Source organism: Engystomops pustulosus, chromosome 4 (assembly GCF_040894005.1).
Source record: "Engystomops pustulosus chromosome 4, aEngPut4.maternal, whole genome shotgun sequence".
Classification (NCBI taxonomy): domain Eukaryota; kingdom Metazoa; phylum Chordata; class Amphibia; order Anura; family Leptodactylidae; genus Engystomops; species Engystomops pustulosus.
The window spans coordinates 29,167,010-29,188,845 of NC_092414.1; the positions used below are offsets into that span (position 1 = coordinate 29,167,010).

Consider the following 21,836-nt stretch of genomic DNA (forward strand, 5'->3'; position numbering starts at 1 on the left):
CGTGAGCAAATCAGACAGATTGGGGTATGTCTTGAGGAAACGCTGAACTATCAGATTTAACACATGGGCCAGGCATGGCACATGTGTCAGTCTGCCGAGTTGCAGAGCCGCCACCAGGTTACGGCCGTTGTCACACACAACCATTCCCGGCTTGAGGTTCAGCGGTGCCAGCCACAGATCAGTCTGCGCCGTGATGCCCTGTAATAGCTCTTGGGCGGTGTGCCTTTTGTCGCCTAGGCTCAGCAGTTTGAGCACCGCCTGCTGTCGCTTAGCGACGGCACTGCTGCTGTGCCTAGAGCTACCGACTGATGGCGCCGTGCCCACGGATGGTAGTTCGGAGGAGGAGGTGGAGGAGGGGTGGGAGGAGGAGGAGGCATAGTAGGCCTGAAACACCTGGACCGAGGTAGGCCCCGCAATCCTCGGCGTCGGCAGTATATGAGCAGCCCCAGTGTCAGACTCGGTCCCAGCCTCCACCAAGTTAACCCAATGTGCCGTCAGCGATATATAGTGGCCCTGCCCGGCAGCACTCGTCCACGTGTCCGTGGTCAGGTGGACCTTGTCAGAAACGGCGTTGGTCAGGGCACGGATGATGTTGTCTGACACGTGCTGGTGCAGGGCTGGGACGGCACATCGGGAAAAGTAGTGGCGGCTGGGGACCGAATACCGAGGGGCGGCCGCCGCCATGAGGTTGCGAAAGGCCTCGGTCTCTACTAGCCTATAGGGCAGCATCTCCAGGCTAAGCAATCTGGAGATGTGCACATTAAGGGCTTGGGCGTGCGGGTGGGTTGCACTATATTTGCGTTTCCGCTCCAGCGTCTGGGGTATGGAGAGCTGAACGCTGGTGGATGCTGTGGAGGATCGTGGAGGCGACGATGGGGTTTTTGTGGCAGGGTCCTGGGCAGGGGGCTGACTAGCAGCTGACACAGGGGAAGGAGCAGTGGTGTGCACGGCCGGAGGTGAACGGGCTTGTTGCCACTGAGTGGGGTGTTTAGCATTCATATGCCTGCGCATACTGGTGGTAGTTAAGCTAGTAGTGGTGGAACCCCTGCTGAGCCTGGTTTGGCAAATGTTGCACACCACAGTCCGTCGGTCATCCGGTGTTTCCTTAAAGAACCTCCAGACTTCTGAAGATCTAGCCCTCGCCGCAGGAGCCCTCGCCACGGGAGCTTCACTAGTTGACACATTTGGCGCTGATGCACCAGCTCTGGCCCTGCCTCTCCGTCTGGCCCCACCACTGCCTCTTCCAACCTGTTCTGGTCGAGGACTCTCCTCCGTCTCAGAAGCACTGTGTTCACCCGGCCTCTCAACCCAGCTTGGGTCTGTCACCTCATCATCCTCCGATCCCTCAGTCTGCTCCCCCCTCGGACTTCCTGCCCTGACAACAACTTCCCCACTGTCTGACAACCGTGTCTCCTCATCGTCGGACACCTCTTTACACACTTCCACTACGTCAAGAAGGTCATCATCACCCACAGACTGTGACTGTTGGAAAACCTGGGCATCGGAAAATTGCTCAGCAGCAACCGGACAAGTGGTTTGTGACTGTGGGAAGGGTCCAGAAAACAGTTCCTCAGAGTATGCCGGTTCAAATGCCAAATTTTCCTGGGAGGGGGCAGACTGGGGGGGAGGAGGCTGAGGTGCAGGAGCTGGAGGAGTGGCGATTTCGGTGACATGGGTGGACTGCGTGGAAGACTGACTGGTGGTGGACAAATTGCTCGAAGCATTGTCGGCAATCCACGACATCACCTGTTCGCACTGTTCTGGCCTCAACAGTGCTCTACCACGAGTCCCAGTAACTTCAGACATGAACCTAGGGAGTGTAGCTCTGCGGCGTTCCCCTGCTCCCTCATCAGCAGGTGGTGTCTCACCCCGCCCAGGACCACGGCCTCTGACCCCTGCAGTAGTTGGACGCCCACGTCCCCGCCCTCGTCCTCTACCCCTAGCCCTCGGGTTAAACATTTTTAAAATGAGAGTTATAACTTTATTTTTTTTTTTACTTTTTTTTGTTTTTTTTGTGTTTTTTTTTTTTTTTTGTGTTTTTTGTGTTTTTTTGAGTTTTTAAAACCAAACAATGCTATCCTATTGCTATGGCTATTTTCTAGCCAAGTATCAAAGCACACTACTATGCCAGATGAGATGACACTGAGTTAGTGCCTAATTGAAATCCAACCCCTACTAAATTTTCCCACTTCGGTCTTTGCTATGGATATGTGCGTCACTAAGCGCAGAACACAGCGGTCGCAAGTCTCACTACAAATTGCTCAGAATTGGCTAGTACATGCACTGCAGAAAGTACAGCCACCAGCAGATCAACCAGAAATCAAATATATAGAACGCTACTGTATGCGTAAGTAAGCTCTTTGTATTCTCCTATGGCTATTTTCTAGCCAAGTATCAAAGCACACTACTATGCCAGATGAGATGACACTGAGTTAGTGCCTAATTGAAATCCAACCCCTACTAAATTTTCCCACTTCGGTCTTTGCTATGGATATGTGCGTCACTAAGCGCAGAACACAGCGGTCGCAAGTCTCACTACAAATTGCTCAGAATTGGCTAGTACATGCACTGCAGAAAGTACAGCCACCAGCAGATCAACCAGAAATCAAATATATAGAACGCTACTGTATGCGTAAGTAAGCTCTTTGTATTCTCCTATGGCTATTTTCTAGCCAAGTATCAAAGCACACTACTATGCCAGATGAGATGACACTGAGTTAGTGCCTAATTGAAATCCAACCCCTACTAAATTTTCCCACTTCGGTCTTTGCTATGGATATGTGCGTCACTAAGCGCAGAACACAGCGGTCGCAAGTCTCACTACAAATTGCTCAGAATTGGCTAGTACATGCACTGCAGAAAGTACAGCCACCAGCAGATCAACCAGAAATCAAATATATAGAACGCTACTGTATGCGTAAGTAAGCTCTTTGTATTCTCCTATGGCTATTTTCTAGCCAAGTATCAAAGCACACTACTATGCCAGATGAGATGACACTGAGTTAGTGCCTAATTGAAATCCAACCCCTACTAAATTTTCCCACTTCGGTCTTTGCTATGGATATGTGTGCCACTAAGAGCTAAACACAACGGTAGCAAGTCCCCCTGCTAATTCCTCACAAAATGGTACTAGATGCAAATTAAAATAAAAAAAGTATAACGTTATTGTAGCCCTAAGAAGGGCTGTTGGGTTCTTCTTGAATCACTCCTGCCTAACAGTAATCTACTAGCACCCTAACGCTGTCCCTGACCAGCAGCAGCTCTCTCCCTAGCGGCATCCAGACACAGAATGATCCGAGCAGCGCGGGCAGCGGCTAGTCTATCCCAGGGTCACCTGATCTGGCCAGCCAACCACTGCTATCGACGTGTAAGGGTACCACGTCATGCTGGGTGGAGTGCAGAGTCTCCTGGCTTGTGATTGGCTCTGTTTCTGGCCGCCAAAAAGCAAAACGGCGGGAGCTGCCATTTTCTCGAGCGGGCGAAGTATTCGTCCGAGCAACGAGCAGTTTCGAGTACCCTAATGCTCGACCGAGCATCAAGCTCGGACGAGCATGTTCGCTCATCTCTAGTCGTGAACCCAGAGGTTATACAAATGGAAACTATTGGTCTTTACACAAAAAAATAATCCTTCACACAGCTACATTGACAGAAATGTTTAAAAGTTATAGCTACTAGAAGGCCAGCCATACCAAAAAAAAATGTTCAAAAAGTATTTCATTAAATAGATTTGAACATTAAACATATTTTTTTAAATATACAAAAAGCTTTAATAAAAGTTTATCAGTAGGACATGGGCAACCCAAAATGTGCTATTAGAATCTACATTTTACCCCGCAAAAAAACAAGATCCCATGCAGCTATAGAGACAGAAACATGAAAATTGTAGCTTGTAGAAGGCATTCACAGTCGAAACTAAGAAACACCTTTTTCATTTAGGTGGAAAAAAGGTGAATATCTAAGGGGTTAATTTACAACTCTCCGCTGGTTACCTTATGGCATAAATAACATCTTACCTTCCTTCTGCAGTTCAGTACGGATGGTAAATAAAAATAAATAAATATATATATATAGTATTTTGGGAAGAATGGGGAATAAATATACCAAGAATATGAATATCGTGTCACACATCTAAAAAACAACTGAAATAAGATATAAGACAAGAGATGTGCAAAATAGACACTAAGAATTTTATTGAGTACAACATTAAAACACACTTAAAAAGCCCAGTGAAGGGTACAAACCACATAACAATCCCCAGTACAAAATTAATAGATAAATCTAAAGGTAAGTAGTTAAATATTAAAGTGCACAGTGTATATGTCACACATGAATCCGGACCATAAATATATATATATAATAGAAATTGAATATGCATAGGTAGCTGTCATAGACAATGGTACATATAATGGGTCCAGACCTAAATAAAGTGCAGTGCATAGACATACAAACGGCTACATTACCATAAATAAGCAATTGAATCTGGGGATGGATGAACGCCCCACGCGTATCGCCCGGCTTGCGGGCTTCGTCAGGGGATATTGACATTTGTGTGGTGGCCTGTTTATATATGCCGGCCGTATCACCGCAGCCCAGCCCTCTCCACTGTCATAGTGAGGTAACATCCGGTCACATGGGCCGGAAGTATCAGTATGCGTGTCACCTAGCCGGAAATACTCAGGGAAACCAAAATACAGGCAGTCCCCGGGTTACGTACAAGATAGGGTCCGGAGGTTTGTTCTTAAGTTGAATTTGTATGTAAGTCAAAACTGTATATTTTATAATTGTAGGTCCAGGTAAAAAAAAAATTTGGCCCCAGTGATAATTGGAGTTTAAACATTTTTTGCTGTAGTGGGACCAAGGATTATGAATAAAGCTTCATTACAGACACCTCACAGCTGATTATTGCAATTTGGGACTATAATAAAGCATTCAGAAAGCTTCACCAGAGGTCAGAGGGGTCTGTCTGTAATTATGGGTTGTCTGTAAGTCGGGTGTCCTTAAGTAGGGGACCACCTGTATATATATATATATATATATATTTTTTTTTTTTTTTTTTTTTTGGGGGGGGGGGGGTTGATAGTGTTATACAATAAAACAGTGTTACAAAACATCATGCTTTAAAAAAACATTCATTTTTGCATTACTGTCTTCTTAAAGGGAACCTGTCACCAGGAGACCCATTTTTAGCATTCCCCCAGTCCCCACAGAGCATAGTACATACACTGCCAAGGTGTTTTTGTATTAAAAATTGGTTTTTCAGAAAAAAAAGATATGTTATATTGTACCTTTCATTAGCATCAGCTGTGTGACCAGGCAGTTGCCCACTGGGAGTGGCTGGAAAGGAGCAGTCCCCCCCACCCTTGGGAAACAGCTTCTCCATGTGACCTTTTCAAATATATGAAAACACCCATCACTGGGCTTAGTGACGCCCCCTGCTCCTCTACAGCCAATCCCGAGTGTGGGGAGTTATTCATATATTTGAAAAGGTCACATGTTTCCGAAGGGTGAGGGGGGAACTGCTCCTTTCCACCCCTCCCAATTGGCATGAAAAGCCTCCTGGTAACAGGTTCCCTTTAAAGTCGAGACTTTTCCACCAATGGAGCTAGGTAAGAACTTTTTTTTTGTGTGATGTGCTCTAATTTTAATTGTTACCATTTAGGGTTATGTGTGACTTTTTGATCACTTTTTGCTAAGTTTTTTTTTTTTTACAAAACCACCACTATTTATGTTAGGAATTTTTTATATGGCGCTCACTAAGCAGCTTAAATGATGGATTATCTTAAGATATTGGGTTGTTACGAATGCAGCAATATCAAATATTGTGAATGTTGGTAATTTTTTTAAAATGTTTGGCATAATCAAATTATTTAAATGCATAAGGGGGATTTGTAGTTTTCTTTTTCTTTATTAGATTTTTGACAATTTTTAACATTTACTTTTTCATTTTGTCCCAGTAGGGGACTAGAAGGTTAATGGCACCATAAAACCTTTATTTCACCTTCAATATACTGCTATACTATGGTGTTGCAGTGTATTATAGACGTCTGCAAGACCTAAAACATGGTTAACAATGGCAGGCCATGACAATCTCTCCCTGCCAATCGTGGTGCAGGGAGTTGTCAATGTGGGGGAAATCGGTGAACATCTTCAATCAGAACACCACAACATGTTGTGCCAAAACAGGTCTCGCCAAGACGTACGCATCCTTCCATCGTACGGCTAGGGGTTTCTTTTTATTTCAGGAATTAATACTATAGGTGTAAAAATTAAACATATTAGTATACTTATTAATGAAAACGGCTTATCTGTCCATTTTTTCTGCTTCTATCTTCCCCTGTAGTAATAGGGAAAGGAGACTAAAGATTAACTCCTTATATACCTAGAGAATATTTGACTGGATTCAGCTATGTGAGGAGATAACAATACAGAGTTTCTGAAGCACATTTATGATGAGCCTCTTGATGTATCGGGCTGCACAGAAGGGCCATATCCTGTCGCACAAGCATTGGCGTTTGATAAATAACCCCCTGCTGTCTGTAAAGAGTCAAGTCATTTAAAGCTTTATCAGCTTCTCCTTATTTGTAAGCTATCAATATGAGTAAAGAATGGAAAGCTGAATCACACACATTACTAGAAGCAGTTAGAAAGGAGGGGGAAAAATTGGACAAACGAAAAACTCTCTCCTACCAAGTTTACTATTATAATCTGAACTATTGATTTATGCAATTTGCAAGTTTAGTCGCTGAACACTGATATTTACTATATCAATTGCCGTATATAAAAAATTAGCATTGTTACCTTGGACGTCTCTTAATCTTATCGTAGACTAGGCCTTCAAGACCTGCCCAGATGTTTTCTTGTTTTGATAAGGAGGTTTCGGTGTTGGGTATAGAAAATGTATGTAGGACTGGAAGGACCCATACCCACTGCTCCACATTTTCATCTATACATTGCTGGCACAGCTGCCTCAACAGTTCCTCTATTCTGTAAGAGAAACAGAATTAAGAGAATATAAAGGAGAAACAGAACATTTGCTCATATCCCTTAGCTATTCACTATAACTGCATTAGAGCTGTGGACCAATAGCCACCAAAAAACTGCACTACATATTGTACCTTACTTTTACAATGGGGAGGGGCTTAGCAGTATAGAAAAAGCTCCATATTCTGCTTTTGTCATTATATCTTTTACCTTTTATAGATCATGTGCTTTAAAGCTAAGAGTTTGCGCCCCATTGTTCAAGACAAGGGTGAGGCAAGGTACGGATCATAAATTGTTGAGCTGTCTTGAAACTAAGGACACCGGAAGAATTGATTTGGATGTCATGTCTATTTTATGATCAAGGCAAGAAAGCAAATAAACAGTACGCTGATGTATTGATATTGAAATGTCTTTACAACACCAATAGTTCTGAGGGAAGAGTTGGAACGGGTCATGTTAGTAGTAGTAGTAGTTAGTTACTGTAGAGGGTGGTGTAATGTATGAGAACAATTACCTGGAGGTCAAGTCAGTGCTGAAATGTTACAAAATATATTTCATATCGTGACCTGTGCTGTGACTTTCACAGTTAACAAAACCTCTCTTGTGCCGTGATCATATTTGAACCATGGGACCTAAGGGGTTAATGACTTCAGCAGAGATCTGGAAGGCAAGATATTTGCTCAGCTCAATAGTGGGTACTATCTATTAATAACTTGCTATCTGTCATACATGTATTATGGTAGACCCCTGGAAATGGTTAATGCAAATAGTGTCAGCTTTATGTGTTAAAGTTTACTATATGAGTACGATTTCATGGTGGGTGCTTCATCTTCAGGAATCAATTTTTGGAGTTCGCATTCTGTGTCTACAAGACGTAAAGGTGTTTTCCTTCTGTACTACAGGCAGTCCCCGGGTTACGTACAAGATCAGTTCTTTGGATTTGTTCTTAAGTTGAATTTGTATGTTGGTCGGGACTGTATATTTTATAATTGTAGCTCCAGACAAAAAATTTTTTGTCCCTGTGACAATTGGAATTTCCAAATTTTGTGCTGTAATGAGAACAAGGATTATCTATAAAGCTTCATTACAGAAACGTTACAGCTGATCATTGCAGCCTGGGACTAAAGTAACACAATGAGAGAGGTCAACGGAGGTCACAGGGGGCAGAGAGGTCCTTCTGTAACTAGGGGTCTTCTGTATGTCAAGTGTCCTTAAGTTGGGGACCACCTGTACTAATGGTCTATAATAGTACATTGCTGAGAATGTGAATCGATGTGGCGATCAACTGATGAGATCAAATATAATGTTTAGTAAAGTTTAACACCATAAGAGTTATGTGGTGAAGTCTGCATGAACACAACACATTTACTTACCCGGTCCTGTCGCGATCCCCGATCCGGACGGTCCAATGAAGATGAAGCCCGGCCCGATGCACCAACATAGTGCGCCCGAGATCCTGCATGTGTCGCTTCCCCGCTGAGGTCCGCCGGAGTTCACCTTCTTCTTCCCGGTGTATGTGAGTGAATGGCTTGTGACACAATTTGCGATGTTAACTCCCGCGCATTGTCGGATCGTCCGACGGCCTGCCCCCCTGATTTATGTTGCGTGAAAGCTGGCCCAGATACGCCAAAATCACAATCCCCTTCTAAATGAGTTGCAACACGAAAATGCGGTCCGCGGACCCTTAGTAAATGAGCCCCATAGTTTTATGTGTCCCATACATAGTCCCATAGTTTTGCATCTCTTGTTGTCATAGGGTATGCGCCTATTTTTTTATTTTTATAGTTGGTTACTCCATGCAGTGTATTACACCTTTGGGTTTGAAAAGACAGTGTCAGGACTTTCTTTGTAGCAGGTGACTGCACCCCTGATTCTGCCCCCACCCACCCCCAACCTCACTGCAGGTGGCGATGCCTAAGAGGAAAGGTTCAACTCGCCTCATGAACCCCTGAGCTGAAGTATCTCTTACTAACTTGATGGGGTGAGATCCCAATCAGGTAGCTTCCACATCCTCAACCTAAGAGTGCATCCGAAACTTGCAGCTAAAGAAATATGAAAAACTTACCCTGGGACATTACTAAACAGAGTCTTTGCCTGATGAAGTTCCCCAATCAGGTTTTCTTTTGGCATCTCATCCAAGCACAGAACACGGCAGATGTTTGTTAACAACTCTTTAGTAAGATGAACTGAATATGTCACAACAATCCGAAGGCAGATTAATCCGGCTATTATTCTTTTCAGCTTTACACCGCTTTCCCGCTGCACATTTTTCTTAATGAAGGGGTCACAGATTTTATAGAGCAAAGTCATCATGAGATCAATCACCTACATGGCAGAAATAATTTCATTACTACAAATAAATTGTTCATCAAAAATTCTTGTTTCAAAAATAATATTTTTTTTATGCACCCTATGACACCAAATCAGCAAGAATATTTTTTGGTTTTAATCATTAGAGGAAAAACGAGCAAAACTTGTTTTAAAAAAAACCCTCTTTCATGATTTTTTCATTAGTTTTTTAGTACACTAGATCCGATAGCATAACATTATACTAAAAAAAAAAAAAAAAAAAAATCACTCTCCTGTGTAGAAAAATGCCAAACCGGTGGCAATAAATTTTTAAAAAAATATTTCAATATTTCACAGCTTATAAATACCTTTTCCTTTTCTTTGTTGTACTCCTGCCTGTGCCATATAGATGATCTGTCCGCATTCAGACAAGGCTGCATCGCCACATAGTAATATTGCTCCAATTGTTGAAAAAAGCTGGACAGGTTGATCTCATCGCAGATCCCAAGGATGCTGTAAATGCTGCTGAGCATGGCCTCGCCCGCTTTCCTTTTGATAACTTTTTTGTCATCTCTCATAAACCCCAAAAAACCACTTTTTCCTTCTTTTAGGCACGCACCATCATACTGATGCCACTCTGAGAAGGATAATAAAACCAATATCAATACACAAAACAATGTCAGCTATTCTACTTTAAAGGGTTTGTACAGATTAATTCTTTTTCACTGTAGGTCCCAGTTGGTGTAAAACTAATAAAGAATTTACCCCCCCCCCATCCTTACCTTTGGTTCAGCTTGGCTACTCATCTGTTGGTATACCTGAGCTTAGCTATGAAGCTACACCAACAGCTCCCTCTGGCTGCGGCAAGTATTAGGCAAAATCGGGTGTGTACTGTCAATTTGATGTCACCCCTAAGTCTCTGTTTACCAATAAAGGTCAATGGTGACAAGAGGATCCATGCTGGAGATAAGGTTCTAATTTTTACAGCACCTGGAAGCCACTTTGAACATATAAACAAATCATACATAAATTTCCAGCCATCAATTACAGCTCAGCTTTCATTTTACCATTGCTCATGAATATTTTAAAGCGGAGCTGTAATTGGTTGCCATGGGCAACTAAGCACATTCTTACTATTAGGCAGCTTGAAAAATCTCTCCCTCTAATGTCTAAGTCTACATTCAGACGATGTATGCCTGCCGTACCGTAGCACAGGGGGCATACATCGCCGCTGCGGAGAGGAGCAGGGGATGAGCGCAGCTCACCCCCGCCCCTCTCCAAAGGCATATACAGCGCACTGTGCCGTATCACGTAGAAAGATAGGACATGTCTTATCTTTCTACCGGCTACGGAGTGGTACGGTGCTGCATGTGTGCTGCACCGTACCACTCCCGTACGGTGCCGTGAGCCCATAGAAGTGTATGGGGACGTATATCGGCTGTATATACGTCGGCCGTATATACGTCCCCCATACATGTGTGTGAAAGTAGCCTAAATGTGGGTTTTACTCCAGAGAAATGGTATCAATATGACAATGAAATTATGCAAGAAAATATATTATTTAGTGATCTTACCATTTGTGTTCTTTGATGGAATATCAAGATGGCGGTTGTTGATTGAATCTTGTGCTGTAGGCTCAATGTATTCATACTCTTCACGTCCACCACTCAGAACAACATACTTGTATGGGATCCTTCGTTCTAGATTGTCCTTAGAAAGATTTATTTGCCCCTCGTAAAAAAATCCTATATCCTTGAGCTCTCTATAAAAAAAACGATGACTTTATTATTAATGATATTTTAAAGAGGCTGTCCATTCTAACTGCGGGAGAACTAAAAATAGGTACAAGTACCTCCCCCTGGGCCCCCAAGTGTTACTGTCTCTTGTTGACCCCATGTGCTTGTTGAGGTATCAAAAGAACACTGGATCAAGGTGCCACTTGAATGGGCAGCATGAGGGATGTAAGTACCCTTTTTTACCCAACCCTCCCTCCCCCCATTTCCCATGCATTATAGTTTCTTGTAAACTTTTGGATAAAAACAAATACATTTACCCCCAATATTTATGCCATAAATGTAACTTACTTTATAAAATGCATCTCACACACAACACTTTTCCATGATTCATATCCCTTCAGATTTCCAGCTCTAATAATAACTCTGTCTTGATGCACTTTGAGTCCAAAATCCTTAGACACAACCACATGAAAGTATACTGTGATGCGATTTTCATGTTCCCTACAAAGAATAGAAATGAAAGTTAACTATAAAAAATGTACACAATGATTTTTTGAACTTTTTTTTTAAGCAATTGGTTTACACTTATGCATGGTCTCATGCAAGGCCACCAAAAGGACATTGCTGGTGGACAGCAACAAGTTGAGTTCCAGTTACAGAACACCACGGGTGAGTTGAAGTACTGACTATCATCATTCTCTACTAACGGCTGGGCCTCCATGAGGGACATATTTTGAGTGCTGCATTGCTTCCAATACGCCACCAATAAAAAATACTTTAAGCCATGATGGAGGATGTAAAGGTGGCACAAGAGGACACAGAGGAGGATGAGGTGTCAGGCCAGTCCACACATGGCTTGCAGTGAGGGTTGCTGGTCCAACCAGGGGGCAGTTTTGGAGGAGGAAGAGGAGAAGGAGTTTGAAACCTGGTGCAGCTCCACTGGAACATGCCTGGGGGATGTGAAGGGGGAGGAGACACCAATAAAGGTAAAAAAATATAGTTGATTACACGTTTGGAGCTCATGATACAAGAATGAGAGACATGGACTTTCCAACGAGCTGTAGTGTCTCCTGGCCGTAATGGCACTGGGACATGTGACCAACTGATTTCTTGAATCTACTGAATTAAAGCTGAAAGTCTGAACTTCACCTGCATCTAAAATCTTAAATTTAGAGACCAGAGCCAGGCAGCTACTGTTAAAGCAAATAAAATGATGGGATGTGTCAGAGAGGAATCAATTCTCATAGGTTTGCTCTTAGAGAAATTACTGGTCAGATACATGGACTATTGTGTACAGTTTCAGGCACTATTACTATAGACAGAGGACATCCTCTACACCTAGAGGAGAGGTAGTTCTACCATCAACATCGATTTGGGGCATCCTCTACACCTACAGGAGAGGCGGTTCGATCATTGCTATAGACAGGGGATATTCTCTACACCTAGAAGAGAGGAGGTTCTACCATCGCCATAGACAGGGGGCATCCACTACACCTAGAGCAGAAGTAGTTCTATCATCACCATAGACAGGGGGCAGGCATCCTCTACACCTAGAGCAGAAGCAGTTCTATCATCACCATAGACAGGGGGCATCCTCTACACCTAGAGTAGAGGCAGTTCTACCATCAACTTAGCCAGGGGACATCCTCTACACATAGAGGAGAGGCAGTTCTACCATCACCATAGACAGTGGGTGTCATATACACCTAGAGGAGAGGCAGTTCTACCATCACCATGGACAGGGGGCATCCTCTACACCTAGAGGAGAGGCGGTTCTACTATTACCATAGACAGGGGGCATCATCTACACCTAGAAGAGAGGCAGTTCTACCATAATCATAAACAGGGGGGATCCTCTACACCTAGAGGAGAGGCAGTTCTACTATGACCATAAACAGGGGGCTTCCTCTACACCTAGAGGAGAGGCAGTTCTACCATCACCATAGACAGAGGGCATCCTCTACACCCAGAGGAGAGGGGATTCTACCATCACCATAGATAGGGACATCCTCTACACCTAGAAGAGAGGCGGCTCTACCATCACCATAGACAGGGGACATCCTCTACACCTAGAGGAGAGGTGGTTCTACCATCACCATAGACAGGGGGCATCCTCTACACCTAGAGGAGAGGTGGTTCTACTATCACCATAGACAGGGGGCATCCTCTACACCTAGATGAGAGGTGGTTCTACCATCACCATAGACAGGGGGCATCCTCTACACCTAGAGGAGAGGTGGTTCTACTATCACCATAGACAGGGGACATCCTCTACACCTAGAGGAGAGGCGGTTCTACCATCACCATAGACAGGGGGCATCCTCTACACCTAGAGGAGAGGGGATTCTACCATCACCATAGACAGGGGGCATCCTCTACACCTAGAGGAGAGGCGGTTCTACCATCACCATAGACAGGGGGCATCCTCTACACCTAGAGGAGAGGTGGTTCTACCATCACCATAGACAGAGGACATCATCTACACCTAGAGGAGAGGGGATTCTACCATCACCATAGATAGGGACATCCTCTGCACCTAGAAGAGAGGCGGCTCTACCATCACCATAGACAGGGAGCATCCTCTACACCTAGAAGAGAGGCGGCTCTACCATCACCATAGACAGGGGGCATCCTCCTTGTCTGGAGAAGTTACTACCATCACCATTGCCTTTCTTGATATTCCCAAATATCATTGGTTATGGAAAAAAAACATTTGTTTGATTCTTATAGGTTGGATTTGATGAAACTTTTTCCAACCTCATATGCTATGAATTGTTTTGTTCAAAATTCATTGTGGTAATGTACAAAACCAAAATTAGAAAATTATCTGTCCAAATATTTTTTAACCTAATTGTATGTATGTATACATACATCCCAATGACTGGCAAGTCTGTGCTACCTGAAAAATAAATTACATCGGTGCCGATGTAATTTATAGGCAGAGCAGCGCAGAACATTGCACCTGTGTGCACTGCTCTGCAGGGCACAAGCTGGCGTGCATGATGACCATCAAACGCCACTCCACCTGAGCCGGCACATAGACTACAACTAAGATCGGGCTTGACAAAGGTCGATTGAGACCGAAACGTCGCTAAGAATAACCTATGATCTGTTGTCTCATTATATGATTTTTGTAAAACCTTTTTGGTGGAGCTGTAAATATTAAACACATGCATTAAAAGATGAAAGCATAAAAACCAACATAGGATGTGTGCTATGTTTTCCTTCTCTATATATTGGGGCTGAGTACCCGACGTAAGCACCATCCACATTCTATCAGGAGTGCGGTACCCCTGTTTCCTAGAGTGTATACAGAGAGGTCTGTGTATACATGGGGGAGGCTGTGTATACAGGGGATGGCTGTGCATGCAGGGGGATAAAGGCTGTGTATACAGGTGGAGAGAGGCTATGTATACAGGGGGGGTGAGGCTGTGTATACAGGGGGGTGAGGCTGTGTATACAGGTGGAGAAAGGCTATGTGTATGGGGGAGATAGGTTGTGTATACAGGGGGGGGAAAGGCTGTGTATACAGGGGGAGAGAGGAAGTGTATACAGCGGGGGGTGAAGCACTGTATACAGGGGGACAGAGGCAGTGTATATAGGTTGGAGAGAGATAGTGTATACAGGGGCAGAGAAGCTGTGAATACAGGGGCAGAGAGGCTGTGTATACAGGGGGGGCTGTGTATACAGGGGGAAGCTGTGTATACAGTGGGGAGAGAGGCAGTGTATAAAGGGGGGGAGGCAGTGTATACAGGGGGGAGAGAGGCTGTGTATACAGGGGGTGGTTGTGTATACAGGGAAGGAGGCTGTATATACAGGGGGGAGAGAGGCAGTGTATACAGGGGGAGAGAGGCAGTGTATACAGGAGGGAGAGGCAGTGTATACATGGGGAAGACAGGCAGTGTAAACAGGGGGAGACAGGCAGTGTATACAGGGGGAGACTGTGTATACAGGGGGGAGGAGGCTGTGTATACAGGAGGGGATGAGGCTGTGTATACAGGGTGGAAAGAGGCAGTTTTTTCTGGGGGGGAAGAGGCAATATATACAGTGGGGGGAGAGGCAGTGTATACGGGGGAGAGAGGCAGTGTATACGGGGGGCTTTGTATACATGGTGTCGGGAGAGGCTGTGTATAGAGGTGGGTTGGAGAGAGGCCATGTATAGATGGGGGGTGGCTGTGTACACAGCGGAGAGAGGATATGTATACAAGGGGAGAGAGGCTGTTTATACAGGGGGGAAAGAGGCAGTGTATACAGGGGGGGGGAGGCTGTGTATACTGGGGGAGAGAGGTGGTGTATACAGGGGAGGCTATGTCAACAGGGGGGCTGTGTATACATGGGGAGAGTGGCTGTGTATACAGGGGGGAGAGTGGCTATGTATACAGGGGAGAGAGGCTGTGTATACAGGGGGAGAGAGGCTGTGTATACAAGGGGGGGCTGTTCATTTCTGGGGGGAGGCTGTGTGTTGCTGGGGGAGGCTAAATTAGGGCACCTAATAAATTGTGGGTGCTGTGTCTACTATATATTGGATGACTATGTAAAGAATGTTTTATGTGGGGAATAGTTGGTTCAGTCATGTTGTGAAAATAATATATATTAGAAACACGCTCCATTATATTGTAAGCGACTGAGGTATTTTTAGGGACGCAGTGTGGAGATGTGCTGCATAGAGCTGAAGACGTTTGATTGTGAATGCAGCAGAGAAAAACCATGGCTGGGAGAAATCGTAAAGAAATACCCTTCCTGATGGAGCAGATAGTCACCTGTACAGTACTAGATACTAGATGACACTAATGTCTGTGTCTAATGACTGACTACTAGTGTGTAAGGTAGCATCATCGGGCGTGCGGGGTAGCAGCATTTTCAAGTTTCACCTCAGGCAGTAAAAAGAATTGGCCCTGGTCACATACATTATCCCTAAGAGGTCTCCCATGCTGAGCTTTCTCCATACAGGGCAGGTGTATACACAGAGAACCATTTCTTATACCCATGATTATTGCTGGCATGCATTGTTCCCCCAGGCACCCATTGGTGTCATAGAATGATCTGAATACACACATATATATATAATATATTACATATTATAATATATAAAGCTGAGTGCATGTGTGTTTATGTATGTATGTATGTATGTACGTCCGCTAAAGGAATCTGCACCGTCGTGTTTACTATCACCAAACTTTGGACAGGGAACATTATAGACTAGTCACATTCATAGCTGCAATCATCTATCGACCGTTATTTAATCTCCGATTACTTCGGCTCTGGCTGTGACTGGAGTATCAATCTGATTGAGGTAATATGTAAGGTAATATGTTAAGTAATATGCGAGTTTATATGAGGTAATATTTGAGTTAATACGTGATGTAATATGAGATAATATATTCTTAATTCCTATGCTTATATTATCTGATACTCCAGTCACAGAGCTGCAGTCTTATCATTGCCATTAAATACTGAAGTCACATCCAGAGCTGTAATTATCTATCTATGGTAAGATCATTTCGGATACACCATCTGTGTCTCATATCTGTGGTTTTGAATATAAGATTTGAAAAGCCTCTATTATTTTTTGATTTTTCATAGTAAAATGACTGTCTTTGTGATCTTTACTATTTTTTTGTTAACCCATTCTTTTTTGGTAAGAGTAGTTATTTACTATCCTGGTCTATGCTGGGGGTTACAGCTAGTATTATATATTAACAATATACTGCAGTACAATAATATTGCAGTTTTTTGGATGAGCTATCAGACCCATTATTGGGTTTGAAAAAATAGCAACAAATAATTAAAAAGAAACGTTAAAAAAATGATAAAAGTTCAAATTTTATATACTTACCTGGGATTTTCACCTCAAAAAAACACTTAATTACTTGCCAACAACACTATCCGCAGCTTGTCTTCTTCCTGCGGCTCCGGCTCTGCTGGACATTTTATTAATGGGGGCACTTTGCTAAAGATTTTGTTAATGGGGCACCCTACAGGACATTTTATTAATCAGGGGAGGCTTCTGGACATTTTATTAATGAAGGGATGCTGTTGGACATTTCATTGATGAGGGGATGCTGCTGGGCATTTCATTGATGAGGGGATGCTGCTGGGCATTTTAATAATGAGGGGATGCTGCTGGACATTTTATTACATTGTAGCAGTTGTATTTCCCACCTTAGGCTTACACTTGAGTCAATAATTTTCCCATATTTTTGTGGTAAAATAAGGGGCCTCGGCTTATACTCTGGTAAGCTTATACTCGAGTATATATACGTTAAACATATTAATAAACTTGGTATGTAACCCAGCATTACAAAATACCTGCAATGATTGCTGTAACAGAGAGTATATAAATATGTTCAAAACCTTTTCACCAGACCTAAAATTTCTAATGATAAGTCATCATAAGGTCAGACAATCCTTAAAATGATGTCAAATAAAACATTAGCTCATCCTGCAAAAAAGACACCTTATCCATTTCTGTACAATAAAGGAAATTCTATGGCCATCAGAATAAGGCAATATAGTGAACATTTGACAAGAAAATAAAAATGTTGTCAAAAATAATAATAATAATTGTTATTTAATTAGCGCCATAATATAACGTAGCCCTTTACACATCATAGGGGACATATACAAATATTATATTACATTACAGAGAACAAACAGTCATATGGAACAATAGGAGTGAGAGCCCTGCTCAAGGGAGCTTACAGTCTATGAAGAACTTAAATGCAGCCCAAACTACAAACCCAGAAAAGTCTGTAAATAAATTAAAAGTTTAAAATAGAGGTAAAAGAATAAACATACCTTACAAATCCATAAATATCTGGATCTTTCATACTTGATGCCTTTCTTTTCTCTTTATTTTGTTGGTTCTCAGTTTCCTCCATATTTTGCATATGTAACTGTCAATGATAAAACATAAAATAAATGTTTTTGGGTTTTTTTTGCAAACAATATATACAAAAAGTAAATGTTAATTTCAATAAAAACGAACAACCATAACAGAATGTCTATAAGAATGTGCACCCTTTGAATTCTGTGGTTTTACATTGCTAGATTAAAAAACAACATCCACTAGGGCAGTGGTGGCGAACCTTTGGCACGGGTGCCAGAGGTGGCACTCGGAGCCATTTCTGTGGGCACTCACCAGACAGGAACAAATCTTCCTGCAGTCCCAGGCAACTTAAGAGACACTTAAAGCGACACTTCATTGGCTCTTTGGAACTGTGGGAAAAGTGAGAAGGTGTGGACAGGGCTGCATTATCTTTGAAGCTCATCCTGCTGGACCCACCATTCTTCCTGTACAGAGAGACCCTGGTGAGAAGTTACAATGAGAGTCTGAATGTGCCCTCCTTCTTTCAACTGTATATGTGGCCTCAGGTGCTAATACGATTGATAGATGTGGAAGAACAGGTAGCAATAAGTTACTGCTTAAAAAGCCATGTTGGCACTTCACGTTAAAGAAGTGGATTTTGGTTATAGTTTGGGCACTCGGTCTCTTAAAGGTTCGCCATCACTGCACTAGGGCATCCAATAGTGTAGGGCACATAAATGGTTAATGGGCAGCTGCTTCTCCAATTCTGTGCTATCCAGTAGTAGCGATGCCTTTCTCTGTTATCAAAAGCCTAAAGGGTCCCTGCGGGTGTTACCAGAGCTGCTCCATGCTGCAGATTCAAAGGACGTTACACTGTCTAAGGATCACTTCCCCCTCCCATTGTGTGCTGAAACTTACTTCACTGCCATGAAGGCAGAGGGAGGGGAAGTGCTGAGGAAGAAGAGGGGGAGACAGTGTAACAGCCTGTGAAGCTGCAGCATGGAGGGGCTCTTTATGTATTATGCTTGATTTTGATGGTCGCTTTCCTCTTACTAGATGTGGCCTGAAACTCAAATCTTGTTTTCCAAACATAAGATTGGATTTTTTTATTTAAATCTAGATTTACTTCGTTTTTGCTATTTTGTATTTAGTAAACAATCCTACATAATATAAACACACATTTTTTGGACCCAATACAATACTGGAATTTTACTATATACAAGTTGACCCCTAGTTACAGACAGACCCCTCTGCCCACTGTGACCTCTGGTGAAGCTCTCTGGATGTTACTTTACTCCCAGGCTGCAATGATCAGCTGTAAGGTGTCTGTAATGAATCTTTATTGATAATCCTTGTCCCCATGACAGTTTAAAAATCCAATGTCATATTTGTCTGGTGTTACAATGATAAAACAAGACTACAAATTCAACTTAAGTACAAGCCAAAAGAAACCTAATAAAAAATCCTACAGAATTAGACACTGTACAGCGAAGCCTTATCAAAGGAAAGTCCCAGAAATGATACTGAACATGTACAACACCATAAAAAAGTATTATAAATCTGAATATCAAGCATCAAATCTAGTATGTCATTAACTCCAATAGAGGGTCCACTTGTCAATCAAAATGCAGCCTTTGTGCTGCTATCAAATCACTAGTGGATTATCCATTGCATTGCCTTATATATAAAACTCACTTTACTTTCACTTTCTTCTTCAATCTATCCTGCCCATGTGTGCACGGATCATTGCAGTTACTGGCAAGTCATCCCAGTGTTGTGAATGAAAAAATGGTTTCCAACATGAGGCCAAATAAGGATAGAAAATATAAAAACTATTATAAACAAATAACTTTTTTTTTTAAAGTTTTTATTTTTCAATTTTTCAAGTACAATAAACAAAACTGAAAGGATATCTACTATCAAAATCCATCATGATAAACCAGGGACATTACTCATAGATCCAGGCACTGTGACTATGGTAACTTCTTTCATATGTGTTTTATATGTGGTCTCATTCCTTCTAAAAATCTACTTTTAAAATTATGTTAATGAGCCAGAAAGGCTCTGGTCATTTTATCAGAGACTCTCTGTACTGTAGCTACATAGGCTATTACTGTACATTCTTAAGGAGCACTCCCCGCCCTTCTACTGTGTGCTCACTGCTCCTGAGATCTAAGAAAGTGCAAGGGGGAGCATGAGACTGAGACCCTCTACTGCAGTGTAACAATAGCTGTGAGTAAAGAGGGTTTCTGTAGCTTTCCCATGGCCCTTCAGGTTCATTAGCATAAGAAGAAGTGTTGAGAGAGCAGGGGGAAGGGTAGACAGTGTAACAACCTGTGAAGTGACACCAAAAAGGGGTTCTGGTAACACCCCCCCCCCAGAACCCTTCATTAGTATAATTTTATAAGTTGATTTTAGAAGGAAGGAAGCCATGAATAACAAATATAAGAAGATTACCACAGTCAAAGTGCCCGGATCTATGATTAAGTGTCCCTGTCTATCATGATGGATCTTGTAGGTAGATTTCCTTTAAAGAGAACCCGTCATGCAAAATAACCCCCCTAAACTAAATATATTTTCATATTCTGCCATTAGAGAGCATTGCCTCTATCCCTTCATTGTCCCTCTACGTGCCTGTAAACCTAAGCAATGAGGTCCTAAAGCTGTATGCAAATGACCTGTGAAATGTCCAATGAAGCATTAGCATATTCAAGCTTTCCACTCTATTCATGAGTGGGAGGCACAGCCACACCCCCAGTGCATGACTGACTGCCTGTATAATGATGTGCTACCTGGTGCTGGTGGCCACGCCCCCTGCAGCCTGTGTGTGCATGTGTGTGTGTATATAGGAGAGATACAGCAGCTCCAGGCAGCCATGTTACAGCAGAACATGTCAGATTCATGTGTAGCTGATGTCTGTGTCTCTCACCTGTATATTAGGAGGATGCAGCATGTCAGCAGATGCAGCACACACACTAGCCATGCTTTACTATACATTACACACAGACCTGAGCAGGGGGAGGAGAGGGGAGGGGTAACAGGGGTGACATCACTGCCTCTGACCATGTGACCAGCCTCATTTACATGATAAAAATAGATGATTTTACAATGATTAATGTATGAAATAACTAGATAAAGGCTGGGATGGGATCCTTGTGAGCTGCTCCAACAGGTAGTAGTGACAGGACTAGTGACACAGACCTGATGACAGGTGTCCTTTAAGATATATTCATTATCTGATTACAATTGCAACAATTGCTTTCATTTGTCCAAAAAATATTATGCAAAAAGAGACACAGTAAGAAAAATAGTGAAAAAACAAAGACTACAGCTCAGCACATCTGCCATCAGAGGGGAATCTGGTGCCAGGAGTTTACCCGACCACCCGCAGACCTCTACAACCATGATTCCATAAAAAATTCAAAGTTCGAAAAAAAAAAAATCAACATTTACTGTGGAACAAAACAATGAAAAAAGGGGTTGTAGAGGGATGTACACTAGGACCGACTAACATGCGATTTCCACCACTAATATTCTAAGTAATAGAATTGTGTCAGTCTGTTCCCAAATTAAACACCAGATACCCCCCCCCTATTGTCTGTTCTACAAATCTTATCTCATGAATTTTTGATTGAAAAGTTTTCATGTATATCAATTCTATACAGTGATTGTCTCCTTCGTATCCTTGGTATAATAAAGTTCCTTTGTGCTATAATCCAATGTAAATATTTAGTATTTCTCACTTTTTCCTTAGAAATTTGTTTTTATCTCTTGTTCAGGACAATGGAAAAATCCACAAAATCCACACTTCTTATAGATAAGCCATGTCTGGTGCGGGTAGAAGTTAGGAGAAAGGGTTTGTCCTACTGTGGGACCTGGTTTTCTCATTTTGCTACATAAGGAAACCCTCTTTCAATATGTCCTGTAGTACAAGGTCTTGATATAGAATTGGGAGGTTATTCCTGAAGATGGAACTGATGTTTTTAGAGTGTCTACTATATGGGGTGTCCTCCACTTACACT

At 42.7% G+C, this 21,836-nt stretch overlaps 1 protein-coding gene across 2 annotated transcripts in view; it reads right to left on the reverse strand.

Annotated features, from left to right (window-relative positions):
* The window catches only part of LOC140126318 (E3 ubiquitin-protein ligase RNF213-like), a 163,128-nt gene that overhangs the window by 140,647 nt on the left and 645 nt on the right, over positions 1–21,836 (reverse strand). For both annotated transcript variants that reach the window (XM_072145604.1, XM_072145603.1), the window contains exons 2-7: positions 17,805–17,902; positions 11,355–11,507; positions 10,845–11,032; positions 9,639–9,907; positions 9,047–9,306; positions 6,799–6,984 (exon numbers count right to left, since the gene is read on the reverse strand). In XM_072145604.1, the coding sequence (XP_072001705.1) occupies positions 6,799–6,984; positions 9,047–9,306; positions 9,639–9,907; positions 10,845–11,032; positions 11,355–11,507; positions 17,805–17,896 (1,148 nt within the window). In that variant the 5' untranslated portion in view covers positions 17,897–17,902. The remainder of the gene's footprint in view (positions 1–6,798; positions 6,985–9,046; positions 9,307–9,638; positions 9,908–10,844; positions 11,033–11,354; positions 11,508–17,804; positions 17,903–21,836) is intronic.